General features: G+C 42.4%; 1 protein-coding gene across 5 annotated transcripts in view; it reads right to left on the minus strand.

Annotated features, from left to right (window-relative positions):
- Positions 1 to 22,512, minus strand: part of Elmo1 (engulfment and cell motility 1) — a 506,925-nt gene that overhangs the window by 297,461 nt on the left and 186,952 nt on the right. For 3 of the 5 annotated variants that reach the window (XM_076939321.1, XM_034510332.2, XM_076939322.1), the window contains exons 9-14: positions 20,701 to 20,852; positions 18,345 to 18,423; positions 15,964 to 16,008; positions 14,548 to 14,598; positions 13,309 to 13,431; positions 10,892 to 11,023 (exon numbers count right to left, since the gene is read on the minus strand). In XM_076939321.1, coding sequence (XP_076795436.1) covers positions 10,892 to 11,023; positions 13,309 to 13,431; positions 14,548 to 14,598; positions 15,964 to 16,008; positions 18,345 to 18,423; positions 20,701 to 20,852 — 582 coding nt within the window. The remainder of the gene's footprint in view (positions 1 to 10,891; positions 11,024 to 13,308; positions 13,432 to 14,547; positions 14,599 to 15,963; positions 16,009 to 18,344; positions 18,424 to 20,700; positions 20,853 to 22,512) is intronic. The other 2 variants (XM_076939323.1, XM_034510333.2) reach the window with 1 other exon arrangement.

Below are 22,512 nucleotides of genomic sequence, written 5' to 3' on the forward strand. Positions count from 1 at the left end.
GTATGTTGTCCCAAGCATCGTGCCAGAAGGACCATCACATTTTAGCATGTTTGTGAGAATGCATGGGAAAATCCTTCCATCATGTTTTTCCGAATGAGTAAGAACAGAACAGAGAGTGAGCTGAGATGCCTTCGTGGGGACGGGTCTTATATAATCATGTGATTTTCAGTTGGTACAGTCCCTTCCCATCGGAAAGGCTTTGACAATTTCTTACACATCCAAAATGCCATCCCCAGAATTAGAATCCCACACCATGGAGCCAACTCCCAGCTCCAGCTTCCTCCTAGACTCGAAAGAGCTATATCCAACTGAATATGGCCAGTCAGTTCACATAATATAATTCAAAGTTATGAAGGACACTATCATAGGATAATCATTTGGCAAACAGGGACAAAATAAAGTGTACTGCAACTCGGTAGTGTCTAGACAGGGGCAACACCAAGAGGCATGCTAGCTCATGTTGCATTCTTCAAGATGGTCAAACTCAAAGTCAATGAAAAGAAAGCTGATGGCTCAATTATGAGTCTCTAATCTGGCCATTTCATCAGCTCTTGACTGACCCCAAGAATGCTTTGTTCTCTAGGATACTTTGATAAGATTTTCCAGAGTCCAAATACCACTCAGGTACCTACAGCCAAGGGTAAGAGAAGGAGAAACTTGACCTTATGGCCCTGAACATCTTAGTTACTCATCCTAAGTTAGACTCTAATCACACACACTGGTCCAAGTGCTGTCCATCCTAGGCCCTGGGTATCCCCAGAAGGGAACCATGTAATCTGAGTGTTCTGGTGTAAACCTTTGAACCTGTAATCACAACGCTCGGTAGATGATGAAGCACGACTGGGAAATTGAGGTTAGCCTGGACCACACAGTAAAAGCTCTCTCCAAGACCAAAACTCCATAATGCATAGATTCGTTCCATTCAAAGCTTTGTATGCTATGAAGCAAAACCAATTTAATGCCTGTCATGGTTTTGAGCCATTCATGCTTTTATTACAAGTCGCGCCTCCATGAGAGCAGACAATCATGGTAGAGTGTCTAGAGAGACACTCTCTAGAATGGTAGAATGGATCTAGATCGATATACTTACTAGTAAAAAGGCAGAATAATAAATAATGACCAACTCACAAAAGATGTTTGTTTAAAAGAGGGGGGGGGTCCTACCCTATAATCATTTGTAGGAAAACTCCCTAAAATTCATGGATCTGGGGATGTGTTTTTCCTAGGATTGGGGCCGGTACTGAAGCTTCCTGCTTTGACTCTTTAACTCACTTGGCCTCTGTCAGAAAAAGAACCATTCCAGTCATCCAACAGGGACAGAACACCTCGGTTCATTTCAACCACCAGGTACTTATATCAATAATAAGAGTATGGTATGGTCAGGTGGAGGGATGGGGCTAGCTCCAGCAGCAAAGTGTCTGCTGAGCAAGCATGAGGACCTGAGTTCATGTAAGGGGTCCTCACTAGGGGACCAGTTCCCATATAAAAATTCATGTGGTGGGCTATGTGTGGTTGTGGCCAAGTCAACTTATGCTCTGTGCTGATGGGGTGGAGATAGAAAGATCCCTGGCACCTTAGTGAGCCCCAGATACCAGTGAGAGAGACCCCTGCTTAAAAAATAAGAAAGACAGCTCCTAGCCATGACCCTGAAAGACTAACCGAGTGGCCTTTTACATGCATGAATACACACACCTACACTCTAGGTGGAGAGAAAAAAATGTATGAAAATCTGCTCAGGGTGAGTCATGTTTCTGGTATGGATTAACTCAGTAATCTCCACTACACGCCTAAGTAGAATGGCTACCGAACCCTCCTTGCTAACGTTAAGGAGCCATTAAAAGAGATAAGATAAGCTGTGCAGAGTCCGCTACTAACAAGCACTGGAGCAGAAATGCAAAACCTGAAGTCTGGTGCCAGGGGTTGGGGGTGGGGCATGAGAAATTACACAACACAGCACCAGTCTGCGTAGAATTGGATTGCTCTCAAGAATACCACGAGCCACTTCTGTTTTCTTGTTTTCATCCTCCATTTGCTATCCCTTCTTTTGCTGGATGGTGCCATTTTGCTCCAGAGATCCATTTATATAAAAGAAAGAAAGGAAGGGAGGGAGGGTCGAAGGAAGAAAGGAGAAAGCTGCCAAGAAAGTTTATATGATGCATAAAAGGTGAATAATAAATCTTTGTTAACGCATTTGCCCTTGAAGCAAATAATAGACATGTTATAAACAAAGGATGAGGTGGGAAGAGAGATTCTTACAGATTTAAAGCTAAAAATGACATAAAGACTTGGGGGAAATTCTCCTGAACCTTTTAGAACCACATACATTGCAGGTTAAACACTGCTCAATAGTTACTTCTTACCCTAGGGGTTGCCTATTTACATAACTTTGTTCTGGTGTGCCCCCTAGTGGACAGAAAGTAGATCACCTCTGCAAAAAACAAACAAAAGTTTCCTTTTCCCACTTCCAATAACACCCCTGAGAAACTTCCTAAAGCTAAATTAATAAAAAATTAAACTACAAGAAAAATGAAACTCATGGCAATCAAGCAACATTTTGTAGTTTTTACTAGTTTCCTTCAAAACGCTTTCTTTAAAAAAAATCGAAATGTTTTAATGATGCAGTTATCCTTGTGTTCTCTCCATACAGTATCCATTCAAGTGCTAACATGAGATTATTCCACGTTGTCTCTACCGCTTTGTTCTCTCCCTTGCTGAGAGGGAGGAGGGAGTAACCCGTCACATACATAAAATCATCAAATGGACAGAAATGGCAATGATTGCACGAGTTGGCAAAAAAGGAGATGTGGGGCTGAATCTCCAGACAGTGACAATCTGGTCCATTCTGTTTCAGAGCAGTGGGACCGATCTGCGAGTGCAGTGAGGGGCTTGCAGGTGGTCTAAGACCGCCCTGCTGGGCCTCAAGCATCAGTGTGCAGCGCTCAGGGCAGAGCCCTGCTAGTGAGGAAGTGCTCCTCTGGTTTCCTGAAGGGCGGTGAGACTGGCCATCTTCCCTGCTGGGTTCTGGATGAGAGCTGTCAGTGCTCGCTCACTTTCTCCTGCTGTTTTGTCAACCCCAGCTTTCAGACAACTGTGGTCTCTGCACATGAATCTGAACAGGAAGCCAGGGAGAGTCTATGTGATCGAGCCACTGAAAGACCAGAGGATGAACTTGGGCCCATACAGCTTAAAGGAAAATGTTGAAACGTCAAGAGGTGCAATTTAGACAAGAAATGCCACTAGAGTATGACCAAGCTGGACAGACCCCTGCTCATCTTCTGGTGCTTTCTCATTTTGACTCCATTTACCACCCCTGACCTCTCTAAGGCACTGCTACCGCATGGTTTAATGAACCACATGTAACAAACCTCAAAAATATATTATTACTGTTGTTAGATTTGGCACTTCAGGTGCATTTTTCTGCACTTCCATGATAAGGCAGGATAAATAGATAAATAAAGAAAACTAGATGCCGCACTTAGAAGACGTTTCTAACAGCAGAAAGAGAAACACCTGCAAATGAGACTCCAGAAAGGAGGGTGCTGATAAAAGTCACCTCCCGGGTACACAGGAAAATTCCCTTTCACAAAGAGGATGGTAAGACACCTTAGAATGCTGCTAGTCCCTTCTAAGGCGCCAGCACACGTTTGCTCAGTCTGAGAGCCCTGACTTAGGCCTATACCTGCCAAGGCTGCAAGCTCCCCACCAGTGCACCAGTGCAGGATGGCCAGAAGCAAATGTCTGGGGTTTTGCACCACCTGGTGGTTATTTCTGTTCTTGTTTCGCTAGTGACTATAGTGGTTTATTGTTGTTGCTGCTGTTGTTGGTTTGTTTTGTTTTGATATAATAATTTTGACCGTGCTTTTCCCACTTCTCCCAAACACTCCCACAACCCCCTTCTCTAACTACCCAAATTTATGGTTTTTGTTTAAGCCCATGTTGTCTCAATTTGAAACAAGACTATACTTAGAAATTGTTAGAACCAGGGCATGCAGGTGCCAGATGGAAAAAGACAGTACATGAAGCTTCAAGAAGGTTGAGAGCGGAAGAACTGTTCCTGATGAGACCATACACAGAGCAGATCATGGTACTGCAGCAGCCTTTGGGCCCAGCATGCCAAAGGCAGAGACAAGTCAATTTCTATGAGATCAGGCTACACCCTGGTCTACATAGCAAGTTCCAAACCAGGCAAGGCTACATACTGACATACGTCTAAAACAAGAAAGAAAAAAAAGAACCATAGGAACCACAGTCTGGCCTTAGTTTCTAGTAATCCCTTTGCCTTCATCCATCATGGGTTCCCGGTATCCTCCCTAATATTAGCTAGGATTTCCTTCATCCAGAATTTTGCAGAGCTAAAATGTATGAAATTTTAGGAACTATGATGAACCAGAAAAATACATATATTTTGGTTATGGGTACATCTGTAGCTAAGATGCAAGCCAAGGAATTGGCTAATAATACCACCCAACTATCACATTATCCTGGTAGGAAAGTGGTTCAATTCTCAGCAAAACTCATTCTACCCTGTGCTTTCCACGAACACCTTCATGTAAAAGGAAGATGCACATCACAAAGGGGAGCCCTCAGCTCAAAGTAAGTATTATGGTTTCACTTCTTCAACAAATGTGTTATCCGCTTTTACTAATGCTACTCTTGTACTGGAAGAGATGGAATCACATTGGCAGTGTGCATACCTGACAATACCCTGTTGGGGACCATGCTAAAACAGAAGACAGGCTGCTGGCTCTTGACCTACAACAGAGTCCGGGAAAATCCATACAGTTGCATGGGCATGATATTAGCTTAGCAGCAACTCCAAGGAATTTCTGCTTACAACACCTCAATCAATCCGCTGTAAGGTGTACTGTCCTCCCCATTCCACGTTCCTGACTGTTCCAAGAGCATGGAGTGTATACAAAAACCTTGTAACTCAGAAAAGGGGTACATCTTCACTTTCCACAAACAGGACATTGATCTCTGGCACCACAGGGATAACCAAATACTCAAGGTTCTCCTTATTAGGAGCACGTATGATTTTTCAATTTAAAAAATTCATTAAATGTTGTCTGTGCATGTGTGTGCACACACATGTGCCACTTGTATGTGAGATACCACACTTAGGAAGGTCTAAGGACAACCTTCCTGAGTCTCTCCCCTCCTTGTGGGTCCAGGGGCTCCCGCTCAGGTGTGCAGGCTTGACAGCAAATGCCTCTACCCACTAAGCAATCTTGGTTATGCTCTGCTCCCCATTACGGAGTCGAAATTCACAGCTCCATGGCTCCTCAGGACAGCACAGGACTGTATTCATTTTGTTATTGTTGTTAACTATACAGCCCTATATAGCCAAGTTCACGTGCACTTCTATTTAAAGACAGCTTATTTAATATTTATGTTTTATTTCTTTCAAACAGCACATAGCCAACAGGCATTATAATCCATGCCTGTATGAAACTCTCCTAAAACACATATTCTGCCGTTTCTCCATATGGCACATCAAAGTCCCCTTCTACGTAGGAACCACACCCAAAACATCAACATTGTGCCATTTCAATCAGCAACATCAATGACAGATGACAGCAGGCAACCTGAGATCGGCTGCAGAAAGGTTGCTTGCAGTGTGAAGGTGGACACAGGAGACTGCTCGCTGTCAACGGAGTTGCGTCCAGACAGACGTTAAGCAGCTTACTGCTGGTTACATGCATAGGAGAGTAACACTGAACAGTCCCTGAATATTTATGTTGCAGTTACAAGTAAACTTAGACAAATAGGAGAATTTTTAAGTATTTAATCCATTAGTAATGAGGTTTGACTACGTATTTCTTTTTTTTTTTAAAGATTTATTTATTTAATGTATATGAGTACACTGTAGCTGTCTTCAGAGCACCAGAAAAGGCTTTCAAATTCTATTACAGGGTGGTTGTGAGCCACCATGTGGTTGCTGGGAATTGAACTCAGAAACTCTGGAAGAGCAAGCAGTCAGTGCTCTTAACCACTGAGCCATCTCTCCAGCCCTTGACTACGTATTTCAACCCCCACCCCCTTTAAAAAAAAATTAAAAATCATTTCCTCACTCTCAAAGCCAACTCCACTTACACTGGTCATGCAAAAGATCAGCAGTTTGCCAGGAGCACAGACCATTCTCTCCCTAGCCCCAGGACAGCCTGTAGTTTCCACTTTTCCTACCACCGTATGTCACAGTGTCATGAGGCACTGGGCACTATCTCAATAATAGCAGTGGTAGCTTTTATAAGTTCCTAATAAAAAATATCTAAATTCATGCACTGCTTCCATGCACTAGCCATCACTCTGAACAGTTTATTAATTGTCTGATAATGAGGTATACACAACTTATTGATAGTTGGATATTATACCTTCCTTATTTTTGTATATTTACTAATTAGCATTTTGGGGAAAATTGAACCCAAAGCCTTTAACATCATTGAGCTATAGCAAATACTTTATCTGAAGCCTTAGAGAACCGATTTGTATTCGTCATGTGGTCTAAGTGGGAAAGAGGGAAACAGTATGAACGATCTGCACTTAGGCACCGTGTTCACTCCCGGTGGCATTCTCATAACCCTAACGTCTAAAGGCATTTGAAAAGCAACAATGCAGCTTCTGCATTGTGGGGACGGGGATGCAAAGAGAGGAAGGAAAAACTAAACAGAGCTCACTTCATTCCCTGCCATCTACTCTCAGGAGGACAGCAAGCACCGCAGCTGGATATGTATAGTCAATCCTCACGTAAGTGCATAATTACCTCCAACTCCTGAAGAAGAAAGAGATTATTCTGAATACCTGCGTATAAATCTCATTTCTGAAGAAATACGTTTCCAACCACTTTTTATCTTTTCTACCTTCTTATTTTATTCTTTTTTATTTAAAAGATGACTCTGAAAAACTTAAAGGCAATCTCTAAAACTTCCCACATTAATACAGATTACAATAGATGAAAACTATATTTTTTAAAAAACTCTTTTAGTTTAGTTTCTTAGCCAAGATAAACAGAAATGGGAGGCAACAGGAAAAAAAAAGTTTTAATCAATTTTATCATCTGCCCTGGCTGAGAAGCAAAATGAAAATCTAATGAAAGCTACCAGTACACCAATGACTGAACAACAATTCTCAACTCACAAATCCACAAACTGAAAGTCAAGTCAAAAGCAGACTCTGACAGAGCCCTGGCCAGACATGTCACTGTCACCAAGTATTCAAACTGCTTCACACAGTCTTCACTGCGAGGGTGGTGCAGCTCATGCCCAGCTGGTCATTCTACAGATGCCCTCGAGGCTTCTACATTTCAGTAGAAATGCCGGCATCCAACGCCACTGCCTGCTTCTCCCATCGGGGCCTGGCACTTTGACACTAACAGTGGTAACCATCTTATAATATCATGCAGCTTTGTTTTAAAGAATGTGTTTTTCTGTGTTGTTACAACCACACAAGCCGTTTAGTAACTTTACAACAATTCTGAAATTTGGAGCAATATAATGAGACCTTGTATTAAAATTTGTTTGTGCATATGTGGGGTATGTCTGTGTGTTCTAGAATTATTTTATTAGGAAAGCCTGTTCCTTTGGGGTGCTGAGCTAATCCATCCACCTCTCTCATCAAATTGTCATCCTTAAAAAGAAATCTGACCTTTCTGTCTTGTTGGAGCAGCAGCCCCTTCTATACTGGTATCATTGTTGCTTTTAATGTCACTTTGCCCCAAGTTAGAATCACACATGTAAGAATTCTTACTGACATAAGAATTCTTATGTCCTATTTCTTTGATTGATATAGGAAGACAACACCCAAACCTCCCACCTACACACACACACACACACACACACACACACACACACACACACACACACACAAACACACACTGTAGCCAGCACCATCTCTTAGTGGCCTAGATTAAAAGGGTAAGCCTTCCTATGCTGGCCTGGCCTCCCTCTCACAGCTGAGCTGATTTACCCCGGTATTTCTCTGCTAATGCCTTGGCTGACAGTAGAAACAGCATTTCCAGTAGTTTTCACTATGGACAAGGGACCAGTGAGCTCTCCAGGAACCTGCCAGTCTTCTGGTGCTAGCCTGGGACTACTGAGGCATCTCACCGTGTAAATGGAACAACTACCGGCTATCACTGCTCTAGTGAATGACAACAGTCAGGCTGTTAAGGCACCAGCCTCAAGGACCAAATAAACTGCCAGGCTCTCAGCTTCTTAGGTTTGATTTAACTGTATTTCTAAAGCTTAATTAATAAATTCACATATGTGCACGTGTGTGCATGAGCGCGCATGGGCGCGCGCACAAACACACACACACACACACACACACACACACACACACACACACACACCACAAAGTATTCTGTTCCTATGAAGAACCCTGAACTCAAAACTCTGCCTGTGGTTTCCAAGACACGTGCTTCCTAAAATGAAGGAGGGCTCCAGGGTGGCTAAGATCTCTGTCTGCTTCAGTAACTTTAAAACAAAAAGCTGTGCCCAGTTTGCAGCCACAGGAGCAGATCGTATATATACTAAAAGACAGGCTTCGTAGCCTGTGGCTTGGAAGCAGAAAAGTAGAAGCTGAAATGTGGGCCAGATAGACTCTAAGAACCTGCTAACTTACTGCTTCCTGGGCTAGGTCTACTTGGGAGAAACAAATTAAGAAATTAAATTCTTTCTATAAAATAAATTCAACCTTTATTCAAAGAAATCAAATTTTATCTAAAATTCTCAATGTTCTTTCAAGTTCAGAGTTTGACAGGCAGGATAGTGTTTGCTTTGGAAGCACAGAAAGAATTCAACACAGGTCTGCAGAGACCATGGCAGGCAGCCTGCAGCATTTCTGCAGAACAGCCGCTAGGTGGCAGCAGGAACCTGTGAGCCTACCCCTAGGCTTATTTCTGTTTTGGCCGTGCATTCTCCAGTGAACTATTAGCTTGTAAAACTTGTTGGCTTATTTTCAGCATAGATCATTACTCAAAAGTCTTTCCAGTCTCTCAGCCCTCTGATGCAAGACCATGGCCTAAGCCTGGGGATAGGCTTCTAAGGAAGTTTTGAAAATGAAAATCAAAAACTTGTAGAACAAAATCCAGTAAACCAGTGCTCCCTTTAGGCTATTCTTTAGTGAATGCCTTTTTTATTTTTTTCCATCCTTAAAATAACTCTTTGAGTCTTCAAGGAAAGTGACACATAAATTTAAGAGTCCTTAGGGTCACTATCACACTGACTTTCTGTGGAAAAAAAAAAAAAAAAACCTCCACCCTTGCCCATCACATACTCGGGACCAGAACACTCCAAGACAGAGAAGGTGGAGAGCCACCTCCACCTGAAAACCAAAGTGGGTCAGGATTTACCAGTCATGTTCGGACAGAGGACACAGACACCGAGGAAAGTGACTCATCCTTGGCTTGGGATGTAAGTCCACAGGCTGTAAACACCAAGCTTGATTCTTCATGTGACCCACCCACTTCAGAGGAAGCCAGCATCCTCTGGCCTCCAGGCTGCACTGTAGGCCCACCGAGGACTTGGGCAGATGAACAGTACACAGAAAGAGGGCTTATTTGAGAGCTGGTGCATGATTCAAGTGAAATCCATGCTAAGAACTGCCAGGCTGAGCTCCATGTGGCGACCGTGATGATTTGTGGGCAGAAAGGACCAGACGATCCTGCGCTGCTTCCACATGAAGTAGCCTTGTCTCCCAAGCCAGAGGGAAAGCATGGAAGGCAATGGTGGTGAAGTGGATGCTGTCCACCTTAACTGAGCCACATGTCTCAGAAAGGAAAGGCACAAAGGTGGAGAGGTGACATCCAAGACTCCAAGACACAAGAAAGTCTCACCAGTCAACTCAGTTCATCTACACTGTCAAATGAACTGTCAAAACCAAAGATCTGATACGGTGCAATAAATGCTACTCAAAAATGTTCTTAAGTAAGCTGCAAAGAGGAATGGGTTATCAATAAATACTCTGACTTGGAAAGACATTAATACTATAAAATCAATAGCTTGAACTTTTTTAAATTAAAGAGACACTATTAAAAAGTTAAAAACTGGTCACTTTGACACCCTATAGATAAGGAGCTGATTATTAGATGCTTATAGAAAGTAATTTGGCACAATCAAAACCCTAATTGAGGTTTTTGTTTTGTTTCGTTTTTGTTTTGTTTTCAGAAAAATGTATCTGAAATAAAAACTATTACCTAGTGATTTGTAACCACTCAAGCCAGCATCTTATTTGTATCATTTTTGGTGGAGGTTAAAATGGAAACCTCATTTGACAACTGCAGAATTTCAAATTAGCTAAAGGTCACTTTCAAACTGGTGATGCTGTCTATAAGCAGGCAACAACCATAACAGCAGGTTAGATTCAATACAAGTTGTGTTCTGATTTGTGAAATGTGTGAGTGTGTGTGTGTGTGTAAGAAACAACCCATTAGCATTTAAGACTTTTTAAAAACATAAACTATAAATAAATCTCATCATGATTCAACTCCAGGAGATTTCCAGCTTTCTTTAGATCTGGAATCAATGCATCTGAGTAATCCAATCACTAGCCCAATAATAAGATGCCTCCTAGAACTGTCAACATTCATCCCACTCAGGAGAACCACAGTGGCTTTCAGAGGAGGCTCAGGAAAGCTCTCTGCATTCCAGCCTAACTACTCTCCATTACACTTAATCAGAACTGGATAAACAAGCGAAGTATTAGTCACACTTGTGCAACTTATTCCGTTTCACAGCAGCCAAGAGAGGTTTCCATGTGATCCTATTTAAACCAGCTAAACATCTGGAAATGTGGAAAGCATTCTGTAAAGCACAAGAGGACCACACGTTCGATACGACTGAGGTCAGGTTGGGGAGGGTGGGAGGGGAGAGCGGACTGGAGACAGAGTACTTACAATGAAGCCAAGTTTTTTATAATCCCGAGTGTACATGGACTTGCGTTTCTCCATGCTGCCGCTGCTGTTATTAGGTTCTGACTCTGCATCAAAAGCAATTCTTCGAAGTTCAAATATGATGTCCCTTTGAGCCTAAAGGAGTTAGAGGGGAAGAAAAGAGGCAAAAAGAAAGAAAGTTGTTTTCACTGTGCGTGACAGAAGACCCCCCTCACCCCCTTTCCCCAGAGTCTAAATGAATCACTGCATTCAGGCGAAGCAGAAGAGAGAAAAGACAAGTCAATGTCCTAAGTTAGAGCTCAGACTCCTCTCTCTGCTCAGCCTTAATCTCTCAGCCAAGTCATTTGGAGCAATGATAAATATTATCTAGTGCGGTCCTACATAAAAGACCCCCAAACAATGGGAGGGCTATTATTGGAGAAGGCTAAACTGGAGAGTGGCTGAGTAATGTTCTGTTTGAGACGAACTAAGAGGGACACGCGGTTCTTGAGCAGCATTTGTACTATGGGAGATCTCTCACTCGACCAAGGCCGACTTCATGGAAACTAGAAGAAGATAAATATAAAAGGGAGAGTCCAAAGGCAGAAACAACGCCAAGTGTTCTTCCGAGGTTGGATGTGGTAGAGACACACTGTGGGATGTTGTTAGCCTTAGTCAGGAGCAAATTGCCAACATATTACCATAGGGAGAAACCTCACAAATTTGCTATGAGACTATGTCTCCTAGAAATGTCAGGGAAGCTGCACCTATGACGTATCACCAACATGGCTGCTTAAAGAACACCTGGACAAGGATGACGCCAATAGACTAATATAGAAATGCTAACATAGAAAGATGCTAACATAGAAAGATGCTAACATAGAAAGATGCTAACATAGAAAGGGAAACTCATTAGCCTCAAACCGAGACAAAGAACAGACAGGTAACTAAAGAATACTAACAGCAGGAGAAACAGTCTTGCCCAGGGAAGAGCACAGCAACTGGTTACCCAAGGCCAAATGGTCAGCCCAGAAATCACACAAACAAATAATAGTACATGGACTGAACAGGTTGTATTTTTGTATTTATCCATTTACATACAGATACATACACACACACATATGTAAAAATACGTAAAGAAAAAGAGGCCATGAATTTGAAAGCAAGGGAGGTGTGTATATGGGAAGGGCTGGAGAGGGGGAGGGGCAATACTGTAAGTAACCACGTTATAATCTAAAATATAAAGACGATAATAAAAATTTAAATAGGCCGAATAGAAGAGGCTAGATAGAAAGGAACAAATATCTTTTTTTTTCTATTCATCAGGTCCTCCTAGAAGAGTCAAATTAATAAAAACAGGAAGCAAAAGGGTGATGTATAAAGAGCCAGAGGGACAGGAGGAATGGAAAAAAGAGCAAATCTGGTGTCAATAGGCACAGAAACTCAGTTTGGCAACATACGAAGAGGCCTGGCGATAGATGTAGTGCAGTTATAACTGTGTGAATGAAGTTAATGGCTGAAATGATTAACTATGCTATGTGCTTTTTTCTTTTTCAATAAACAAGAGGAAGAGTTTAAATAGTGCTGCCCCATATCAAGAACACTGATCTCTCTCACTCCAAGTGGCAAGGTCTCGGTCTCGTCTCCTCGGATTACCGTGCTTGGACTACCGGAACAAAAGCATGGGGCACAATCATTGGCCTATGCAAGCCACTCCGCCACTCTTACTCACATGGCCTCTCATCATGAATGAAGGGATGCAGCAGCCACACATCCCACATGTGCAGTTCAGCATCTGCAGTAGATCAGGCCCTCGTGTGCCAATAATGAATGTTTTCCTTTCCACAGCTGCACCACTGTTTTGAATTGAGCAGTGGGGGCAGGGCTCCCAACTGCTCCCTTACTCTACCCTCGTGCAGGGAAGCTCCCCCAAAGCCGTCTTGGATGGAAACGGAATGTTTTGTACACACTGACAGAGGCAGCAGGGAGTTAGAAAAACTAGCCAGCCAACAAAAACACCAGCCTAGAAATGAGGGTGCAGCAGGGAAAGGGAAGAGCTGCCTTTGGTCTTAGTTACTAGAGAATAGAAACCACTCCAGCCTGCAGAATCGATGCCATGCATGGCCTTGCATGCCCTCAGTTGTACTGGGACTTGATCCCACTTAATGTATGTAGTATAGTCAAGAGCCCAGGGCTTTAACCTCAAGCTCTTAACTGTAAAGGAACAATATGCATGTGTATGGGACCTCATAGACTAACCCTTCCACTTCTTCTCCGATCCGAGGTTCACCTAAACTTTAAAGCCATATACCCAAGTTCTGAGATGTTGATAAAACACTTATAAGGTCATATATGACTCCCAATTTGAGGGTAGCAAAAGGACAGACATTTGAGGCAGTGTCTCCCAGTCTCTGATTAATTTGTGAGGAGCATCCACCTACCTGGTCCTGGGGATCCATCTTGGTCATCATCCTGTCTTCCAGAAGGTTAAAGGTCAGCACTTGGAGAACATATAACTGGTGTGCCATCTCGTTGTTGATGGCCCGCTGTGCTCGGATGACATGCTAGAGACATGGTTGACAAATTACATTTTAAAAAATTATTAAAGAAAAGATGCAGAACACAAAGTTAACTCTTGTCATGATTCTGAAATTCTGACATGGGCGAACTTCCTTACCCTGTAGAACCTGCACTCAAGCCCCAGCCCCAAACAGTTTGTAGAGATAACATATCGGAACTACTTTCATATGCACACTAGGAGGGCTATGGCCACCTTCCCAGTGTCCCAAACACCCCAAGCCAGGTACCCTGAGATTAGATACAACCTATAAAGCCTACAGAAATCACCGAACTAGCCATTCCTGAGCCTGACTGGCCACATTGCTGAAATGTATTCTCTGAAGCATCTTTCCCTAGGAAACTATAGTGTGGGCTGTGTCCCTCATTTTCCTGCAGTTGTCTTATGTCCTGGGTCCTCCCCTCTTATGTCACTCCCATGCTGTGGCACATTTTGCCTTGTGGAGACGCCAATCCTTTGGTGAATTTTAAGTATCAACCTTTCTTTTCAATGCCTTTCAAAAGGTAATGGCCTTTTGATTTGTTTGCTTCTTCATACCTAAAGAATGTAAAACCTATATTTCAAGTGTGTGTGTGTGTGTGTTTTAAGCTTGCTGAACTCTAGAATTACAACATCATATTGGGTTGTTGCTGTTTGTTAGTTTGGTAAATATTAAACTTGCTTCCTTCCAATGACTGGTGGATAGCTGGTAAAGAACCCTTTCTGTTTTGTTCAACTCTAAACACAAGATGACATTGCAAGCTTCTTTTCCAATGAATTTTAAGGCCCTTCTCCCAGAACCTTCCATATTTCCAACCACCTTCCTCATCAAAACAAGCTCATACTGGTGGGTTTTTTGAGCCAAGGAGTTCCTGATTTTCTTTGCCTGCAAAAGTAAGCTGAGGTGCACTAAATATGTTTCCTTGACTCCTCCAGCAGGCAGAGACCTTCCAACCAACAGAAGGCAATGGCTACACACAACACTGTTTGTTACAGTTCTAAAGCACACTGTCCACTCCTGGATTGGCCCTACTGCTCAAACTCCAGTGTGGAACCACAGAAGGACTCACAGACACTAGGTCATTTCTCTCTAACACGGTGCCTTCGGTGCACGGGTACTCACTGTTAAAATGATGTAGCGGAGCTGCTTCTGAGCCAAAATATTAGCCATCTCCTGGGAAAGAAAAACACATGTCCACAAAGGCTTCAGTTAGAGACTCGCTTCAGTCAGAAACTACTTCATCCTGGGCTGTGCTTCCTAACCGAATATCAGCAGTATTTCTTGGGAAGTGGCCAGTTGAAATTAATTTTTGTACATTCCACTTGGATTATAAAATCCAGGTCCAAAAACAAAGTCGTGGTTTGTTTTTTTTTTTAATTTCTGTTTTTTATAGAAAAGAATTTAAAAACTCAAATACTACAAAGGACAAAAGTGGCCCCATGCCTCTGAGACTGTTTCTGTGTCTTCCACTGTTCTTATCCTCATTACTTAACTTTATAACTTTTAACTTTATAAATTTACTTATAAAGTAAGAACTGTCCATAAGCAGATCAACCAAAAAATGGAAAGAAAGAGACAAAAGTTTAAAGCCTCCATAAAGCCAGTTCTTTAATCTGTGTAAGCTGAGCATGAAGAACACAGACCCTCGGCGTGGGGGAAGCTATGCGCTTGAACTGAGTCTGGATTATTGAAGGACTAACAACTGGACAGATGCTCTGCAGTGGAGTTCATACTCACTTAGCTTAGCAAAGCCTCTTTTCTGTATTTTGGGCTGTGGCATGTAAAGAGGATTTGGGGGCAGCTTTATCAAATGAACTTGCAATAGCTAATACGTCAATGTGACATACCTAGGAAAAAGGAACCTTAACTGAATAACTCCTTCAACCAGATTTGCCTGTGAGCATGTCTGTGAGGCATTTTCTTGATTGATAACTAATGCAGGTAGTAATATCCCTAGGTAGGTGGAGCTGGGATGTTTAAGCTAACTGATGAAGGGCTTGGGAGCTAGCCAGTGTTGACAATTTCCTGGTGGCTCCTGCTTGAGTTCCTGCTCTGGTTTCCCTCAACAATGGACTATTACTGAAATAATCCCTTTCCTCCCCAAGATGCTTTTGGTTGCTGTGTTTATCACAGGTACAGAAAGCAAGCTGGAAGAGGACTGATTCTCAGACTGTTGTTACAAATATTGAATAGCAGGTACTAAGGGAAAATTAGTCAAAAAAAAAAAAAAGCTTTGATACTTTCAAAAAATATAAAAATACTGCTTATATTCAGGAAGACACCAAAATATTCTCTTTTTGTGGTTGCTAGGGAGTATTTTTGGCGTTGCAATTCTCACTAAGTAGAAGGCGCTCAACTACCACTACAAAGCAAAACTATAAAAGCTAGCAAGATTAAAGTAAATTTGCAGAAAGCTGGGAGAATCAAGAGCATGGGGAGAGGAGCTAACAAGGGGACATACAAGCAAGGGAGGGGAGGAGCAGAATGGGAGAGCAGGGCCCAGGTATGGAGGCTAACACAGGAAACATGGAGACTTACAGTCAGAGGGCAATCAAGGATGTCAATATTGCTCTCTACGTCAACCTAAGGGCGCCATCGCCACCACAGAAAGGAAAGCAAGCAGGAGAGAAGAGGGGATGGAAATCCAGAGCAACTGTTAGAAGCTGGCAGCTTCAGTGTTATGCCCTGCTGACCCTCTGCACTGGAAAGGGTGGATATTCTATCAGGAGATCCTACAGGGTGATGTGGGAGTAATGTCCAAATTCAGTATGAAGTACTTTCCTGAGCTCTGAAAACCAAGAATGTAGGCCAAGGACACACCCAGAAACAAGCTAAATGACTACTCAGAAGACCAGCATTTCCACACTGGAGAAAGTAGGCTTTCTTTCCACCTAAACAGGGGTCCACTGGCTTCTTCTGTTTCAAATTTCTTCTCTTGGATCACATAAAGAGGACCAAAGAGTCTCAAAGTTCTTTTAATTATTTTTTTAAAACTTTATAAAAGTTATTTTTAAAGTTCTGTTCAATATTATCAGAATGACACAAACAGGAAAAGAAGGTGTAGCTCACTGGTCTACACGATTAGAAGGAATAAGACAGCTTCATCATGAAATAATTATTAGTCATTTGTTCACAGTATTTTTCTGAATGAACACCTCGAGGATATAGATGATGCTCCATTCTTTGTATTCCACGCAAAGAGATGGTGTCTAGCACAGAGAAGACCAAAAGGGCTCGAGAGAAAGTCAAAAGTGTTTTATACAATTCTCCATAAGTGGCGGAGCTGGATTAGAGAGAAATCAAAAGTCTCCTTGTCTTCCTCATGGATATATGTGAACTATAAGTGAACTGCTGGAATATCAACGACCACCCACAGGGAGTAGAGCATAGCCTTAGATGACACAAATGTTCACATGGGGATGTAGATATGGGTAAACTGACATGGGAAGTTGGCCATAAGTATATTTGTTGGTTTTTAAAATAGGTCAGTAAGTAAAAATAATGCACATGGATGGATGGCCCCCTTTGGTGAGAAAATGCACAAGTGAAACAAATGTACACAAAATAAAGAAAGAATCATGCCATGAACGTGCTTGAGCTGGAGGACTACAAGGGTCCACCCAGGGACCCCAACGAGGGAATCTTTCATCCTTCTTCATTTTGAACTTGTTAACTACAGGTTATTTTCAAGTAATGCTTATAAAGCCATTAAGTATTTGTAAAGAAATTTGGAAGACATCTTCTCAACACATCTTCCATTAAAATAATAGCAAAGAAAAAGGTCCATCAGGCCACTCAACAGCTGCACCCTTCCCCCACAAAACCAAAGAGCACAATTCCCTTCCACACAGCAAGAGAGGGTTCCCCAAGGGGTAGAAACAGCACAACCACTACCCCACGGAGAGACACCAAAGTTTAGTCCTTCCAAATTCATTTCATACATTGAAATAAATAATAAAATCCTGGTCATGGAGTGCTACCACCTTGTATGCCCTCAAGCAGGACAACAAATTATTCAATAGTAGCAGAACTGATGCAATATCCCAGGCTTCATCATCAATCTTTAAAGGGGGTGTTCTGTAAAAGTCAAGGTATGAATGCTTAGGTAATATTTTAATCTATTGGGGTGAGAAAGTGGGCCTCATTTCCTCCTGACTCCTGGGATTCTCTGCCTGTGGGGATTCAGTGGGATTATTTGCAGTTAAAACCAAGTAGGGGGCTGGGCTTCTAGCTCTAGATCTCATCACTGTGGGGGTGTGGTCAGGTTCTTTACTCTGTTGGAACCTCGGTTTCCTCATTTGTAAAGTAAAAATAATATGCCTTTTCTTTAGTATAAAAATTATGCTAGTAAAAACACCAATATCAAATGTAGACCAGCTCAAGTGCTCTTTTACATCTAAAGTTAAGTCCAGATAAAGGTGTACACCCCCAGCTGCTGATACAATCTAGGGGCATCCGGGTAAACAGCTTGTGTGAATGCCACTTTAGGGACCTCTACTGAACATCCATAAACAGGTCAGCGTGAACTTGGATCTTGATCTTCAGGGCTCACTCTCCTAAATCACTCAGATATCTTAATTTTAAACACTGTAACACAATCACTGTTCTAATGAGCAAGGCTTAAATTCAATGATTCTTAGAGTCAATATTAACTTTCCATAAGAAAGTATGTATCTTGTTGCTAATTTATTTCTGAGACCGAGTTAGTCATAAAATAATCTGAATTTCTGATGGATTCTATTGTTAGCTAGATTGGTTTATTAAATGATTTCTTCATCTACTCTCTCCTATGCCCCAGTCAGCCTTCATGGCATGGCTGTTCTGTGGGCAGAGCTCCTGGGGGGTGGGGGTTGGAAGGAAGAAGAGAGTTCCTAGCCCCACCCTGATTACAGTCTTAGAACTAGAGAACTGAGACTTACCTGTCTCCTCTCATCAGGAGCTTTCAGGAAAAGTGCATTGATTACAGCAATGGTGTAAGTCTGGATTTCTTGGTCTGTCCTGCAAAGACCCAAACAACACAAGAAATCAGAAGAGGCTAACCCTGAGTCAGCCATGGTAAGGCTCAGTATCAAACACAAACACAGCAGTCCTTGAACAGAGGAGAAAGGCAAAACCTAGAAAATGCAGGCAGCACTGGTGACATAGTAACATATTCCCACTATCCCTGGGCTGAACAGGCAAACACACAGTTGCTACTATACCTGTTGATCAAAAGAGATCACCTAGAAGTGCAGCCAGCTGGAACAGATTCTTCATCTGAATTAAAAGCAAGTACCCATATACTGTGCGCTCTCTCTCTCTCTCTCTCTCTCTCTCTCTCTCTCTCTCTCTCTCTCTCTCTCTGTGTGTGTGTGTGTGTGTGTGTGTGAGAGAGAGAGAGAGAGAGAGAGAGAGAGAGAGAGAGAGAGAGAGAGAGATTTTCCATCTAATGCCTGGTACATGTATGCGAGCAGTTGTAGATGTCCCAGCATTCCTGGGCTTATCTAAAAGAAAACAGCTTTGTTCCCATAGCAACACTACATATTCTAAAAACTAGTTGGCAAACACAAGCGCTGTAACAGTAGTAAATGTTGGAACTTCTTGTTTAAAATTTTGCTTTTCACAACAAAGAGGGCAGAAACTCCGAGGAAAGCCAAGTGGTAAACAGTGAACAAGGGCCAAGAGCCTCAGAGTTACGCTCGGGGAAGATGCTGTTTCCTAGGTCTGCAGTGTCTAGGACAGAATTATACACCACACCTCTGTCCTCAACAAGGCACTTGGCAAACAACAGGCTTTTTTTTTTCTCGGTGAAGTGTACTGTAAATGAACATTTGTGTCTCTGAGATTCACAAATAGAAATCCAGACAGTAAAATCAACATTACATTAAGAGACAGTGAAACCCGTGTCATTTTAAATGAAGGTATACACAAAACCCATCTTTCTGAGATTGAGCTGTGTCTCTGAGGTCAAAGTCCACAGCTTCCCTGACTTAAATTTTAAATTCTGCTCACACCCTACCTCCAAATGAGTTAAACATCTAATGTGCTTTTATAGACTATAAACATAGCCAATATCTTCAATGTATTGAGAACTGCTGGCTTAACCCCTTCTGTTCCTACCGATCCATACTCTTAGACATGGTTACACATCCCACATGGTTCAATCAGGTTTACTATGAAGAAAAAGCAGATGTGACCTAAGAGAGGTGGAAGTGCCCTTGATGCCAGTCAAAGTATTTCCTAAAACACGTGTTAAATCATTTCTGGGCACTACAAGGAATTCTCATATCCTTCCCACCAATGCACTGCTCACATGAGCTAGCTTACAATGTTTTTTCCACCAGATGGCACCCACCAGTATTTGAATATAACAAGCCACACAGCCATAACAAGCATAACAGAGTCAGTGTTACCATCAGTAGTTTACCAAAGAGTGGAAAAATGGGGAAACTTTGCAAAGATGGCAGAGTTTGAGGCCAGGTGTCTAACCCCCACATCTTATTCATCAAACCTGAAGTTTGGTGATGGAAAAGGCCTGCCTTTTAAAATTCCTAGTTAAGTTGACCTAGACTCAAAACCACAAGTGTTACATGTTCTCTTTCCATATATGGATCCTAGCTCCAAAAATTAGGTTTCAATATGTAACCCGAAGTAAGTAACCACTTAAAATGCCAAAAAAAAATGATGAAAATATTCACAAGTGTCACAGAAAATATCATAGGTAATATTATAGGTAATAAAGACATTATTGAGAACCTAAGAGAATAAAGTATATTATTATGTCTTATAAAAAGTAAAACTCAGGCCATGTCTACCAAAATTTACCAAAGCTGAATGCATCCTGTAGTCTAGGCTCTGGGGAGAGATGCATGGTCCCCTGGGGATTGTATCGTGACCAATAAGAGTAGTGGCTATTTTCGGGCATAGGTGACAGAGGAGATTCTTGGTCCCATGAAGAACGAACACGGGGGGGGGGGGGTAAGGGTGGGGAGGGGACAGTGGAGGTGGGGGCTAGGTGGGGGCACAGCCTCATAGAAGCATGAAGAGGGGGGATGGGATAGGAGGTTTCTGGGTGGTAGGGGGAAGTGGGGTAAGGGGATAAAATCTGAAATGTAAATATAATACCCAATAAAAAATACACACACACACACACACACACACACACAAAAGTAGTGGCTAATTTACTCCCAAGTCAAGACATTTTGTATATGTAATGTAACCAGTTAATAATGTTTCCCAGGCCATCATAGTAACTGTTTCCCAGAAATAAGGCACAAGAGTGCCTAGCATGCTTACCCCTGAAGATGAGGAATGAGTTGGCCAATGGTGATCTCCTGGGCTACCTTTTGGTATAGGTCATGACTGTTGAGAACCATTGACTCCAAAATGGCCAAGGACCGCTGCAGGATTGAGATGTCTATGGCAGACTTGTTCACAAAGCTTGCAATCTGAAAACACAATTAGGTCACAAATGACTACTCATGCTCAGATGGTAAGCCAAACACAGAAGGAAGGACGAGAGCAAAAAAGAAAACTGGGAGCTCAGTAAAGAACAATACAGTCAGAATGAAGCATACTGCAAAAGACAAGGAGTGCATGGAGTCAATCGTGTCCCAGAATCATCACAAAATCATATGATCCACCAATAACTGACTGCCTCTGTAAGAGACATCTTCAAAGGACCATCCTGCCTGGTTTTCCCACGATTATTATTCTGCGTTTCAGCTTTCAAGAAATGGCTTCCCTGTTAAGATGGCAATTTCAACATTGCCAGTGGTCCCTCCTTGCCAAGTCTTAGGCTGTTCCTTCATCCACACAGTCCAGACCCACGACTTTTATGTTCTTATTATATTCCTGTTGTGTTCTCAAGGAGCTCACATAAATCACACTTGTCAATATTATTCAACAAGCAATGCTCTGTACCTGCCCATTCTTCTGGCTATTCCTGTGGGATGTGTGTGTGTGTGTGTGTGTGTGTGTGTGTGTGTGTGTGTGTGTGTGTGTGTGTGTGTCTGTGTGTGTGTCTGTGTATGTGTGTGTTTCCTGTAGTTAAATTCCTCTGTACTCTCTGAGCAAACAGAAGCCATTTAAATTAGCAATGTTAGCATAATTGCTTAATATGTAAAACACATTCCCTAAGAAATTAATCAGCAAAAGCCTAAACATAATAAATCACAATATAAGAGGGAGATAGAATACAGGGTTAGAATAACGGCTCAATGCAGTCTGAACACATGAGCACCATAAAGGCTTTATTTTAGAGATCTCATTAAAAGTTACTGCTGTCTGTTGACAGCTCATACTAAAAAGTGATTATTATATCCACACAAAAATGGCTTAAAAGCTGTCTGACTTAAAAGCTGCCTGGCTTGGTTCTATGATGGGTAAACACTCGGCTTCCTCTGTCAACACCACTTCCTCCCTTTGTGCAATGTCATACACCCTTGTCCCCAAGCCCCCTCCATTCCTGAGCCTGATAAAATCCAAATGGCACCCTGGTCATTTCCAGCTACCTACCATTCCACTGTCACTATCTCAGGGGCCACTGGTGAAGGCGGGGATGGGACACTTGCTGACTCTCTCCTGCCAGATCCCTGTGGACCTCGGGCAATGGGAAGTAATGAAGGAGTTCAGCAACGGGAGGTTTTACACTCCACAAACTGTTTTTATAGCACGAACTACAGGAAGTCTGTGGAAATTTTAAGATCCTTAAAAGACCATCTCAGCTCCTCTCACACGAATGTGTTTACTGTCCCTGGCAAGCTCTCGCCTCCATTCTCACATCTGTTCCAATCTACAAAATCCACCGTGTGAACACCACCTCTCTTTCTTGAAATCCACTGTTTACTGACAAAAGTCCAACTGCCCTCCCAGCTTTCCTGGCTGTTTACTTAAGAGAGGTCCCTTAGGGACAGAGTACAAACGCCCCAATTCTCCTTCAATCCCCATGTTATTATCACACCATAATACTTCAAACTGATATTGGGAAACACATAAAGCAGGATCATTGCAATGGTTCTTATCATCTTTCCACTAATTTTCTTATTCCTGGCTACCCTTCTTGCCTCTCTTCGTTGAGATGTGCCATAGGGTCCAGAGAGTCTGCCT

The sequence above is a fragment of the Arvicanthis niloticus genome, chromosome 8 (assembly GCF_011762505.2).
Source record: "Arvicanthis niloticus isolate mArvNil1 chromosome 8, mArvNil1.pat.X, whole genome shotgun sequence".
Lineage (NCBI taxonomy): Eukaryota > Metazoa > Chordata > Mammalia > Rodentia > Muridae > Arvicanthis > Arvicanthis niloticus.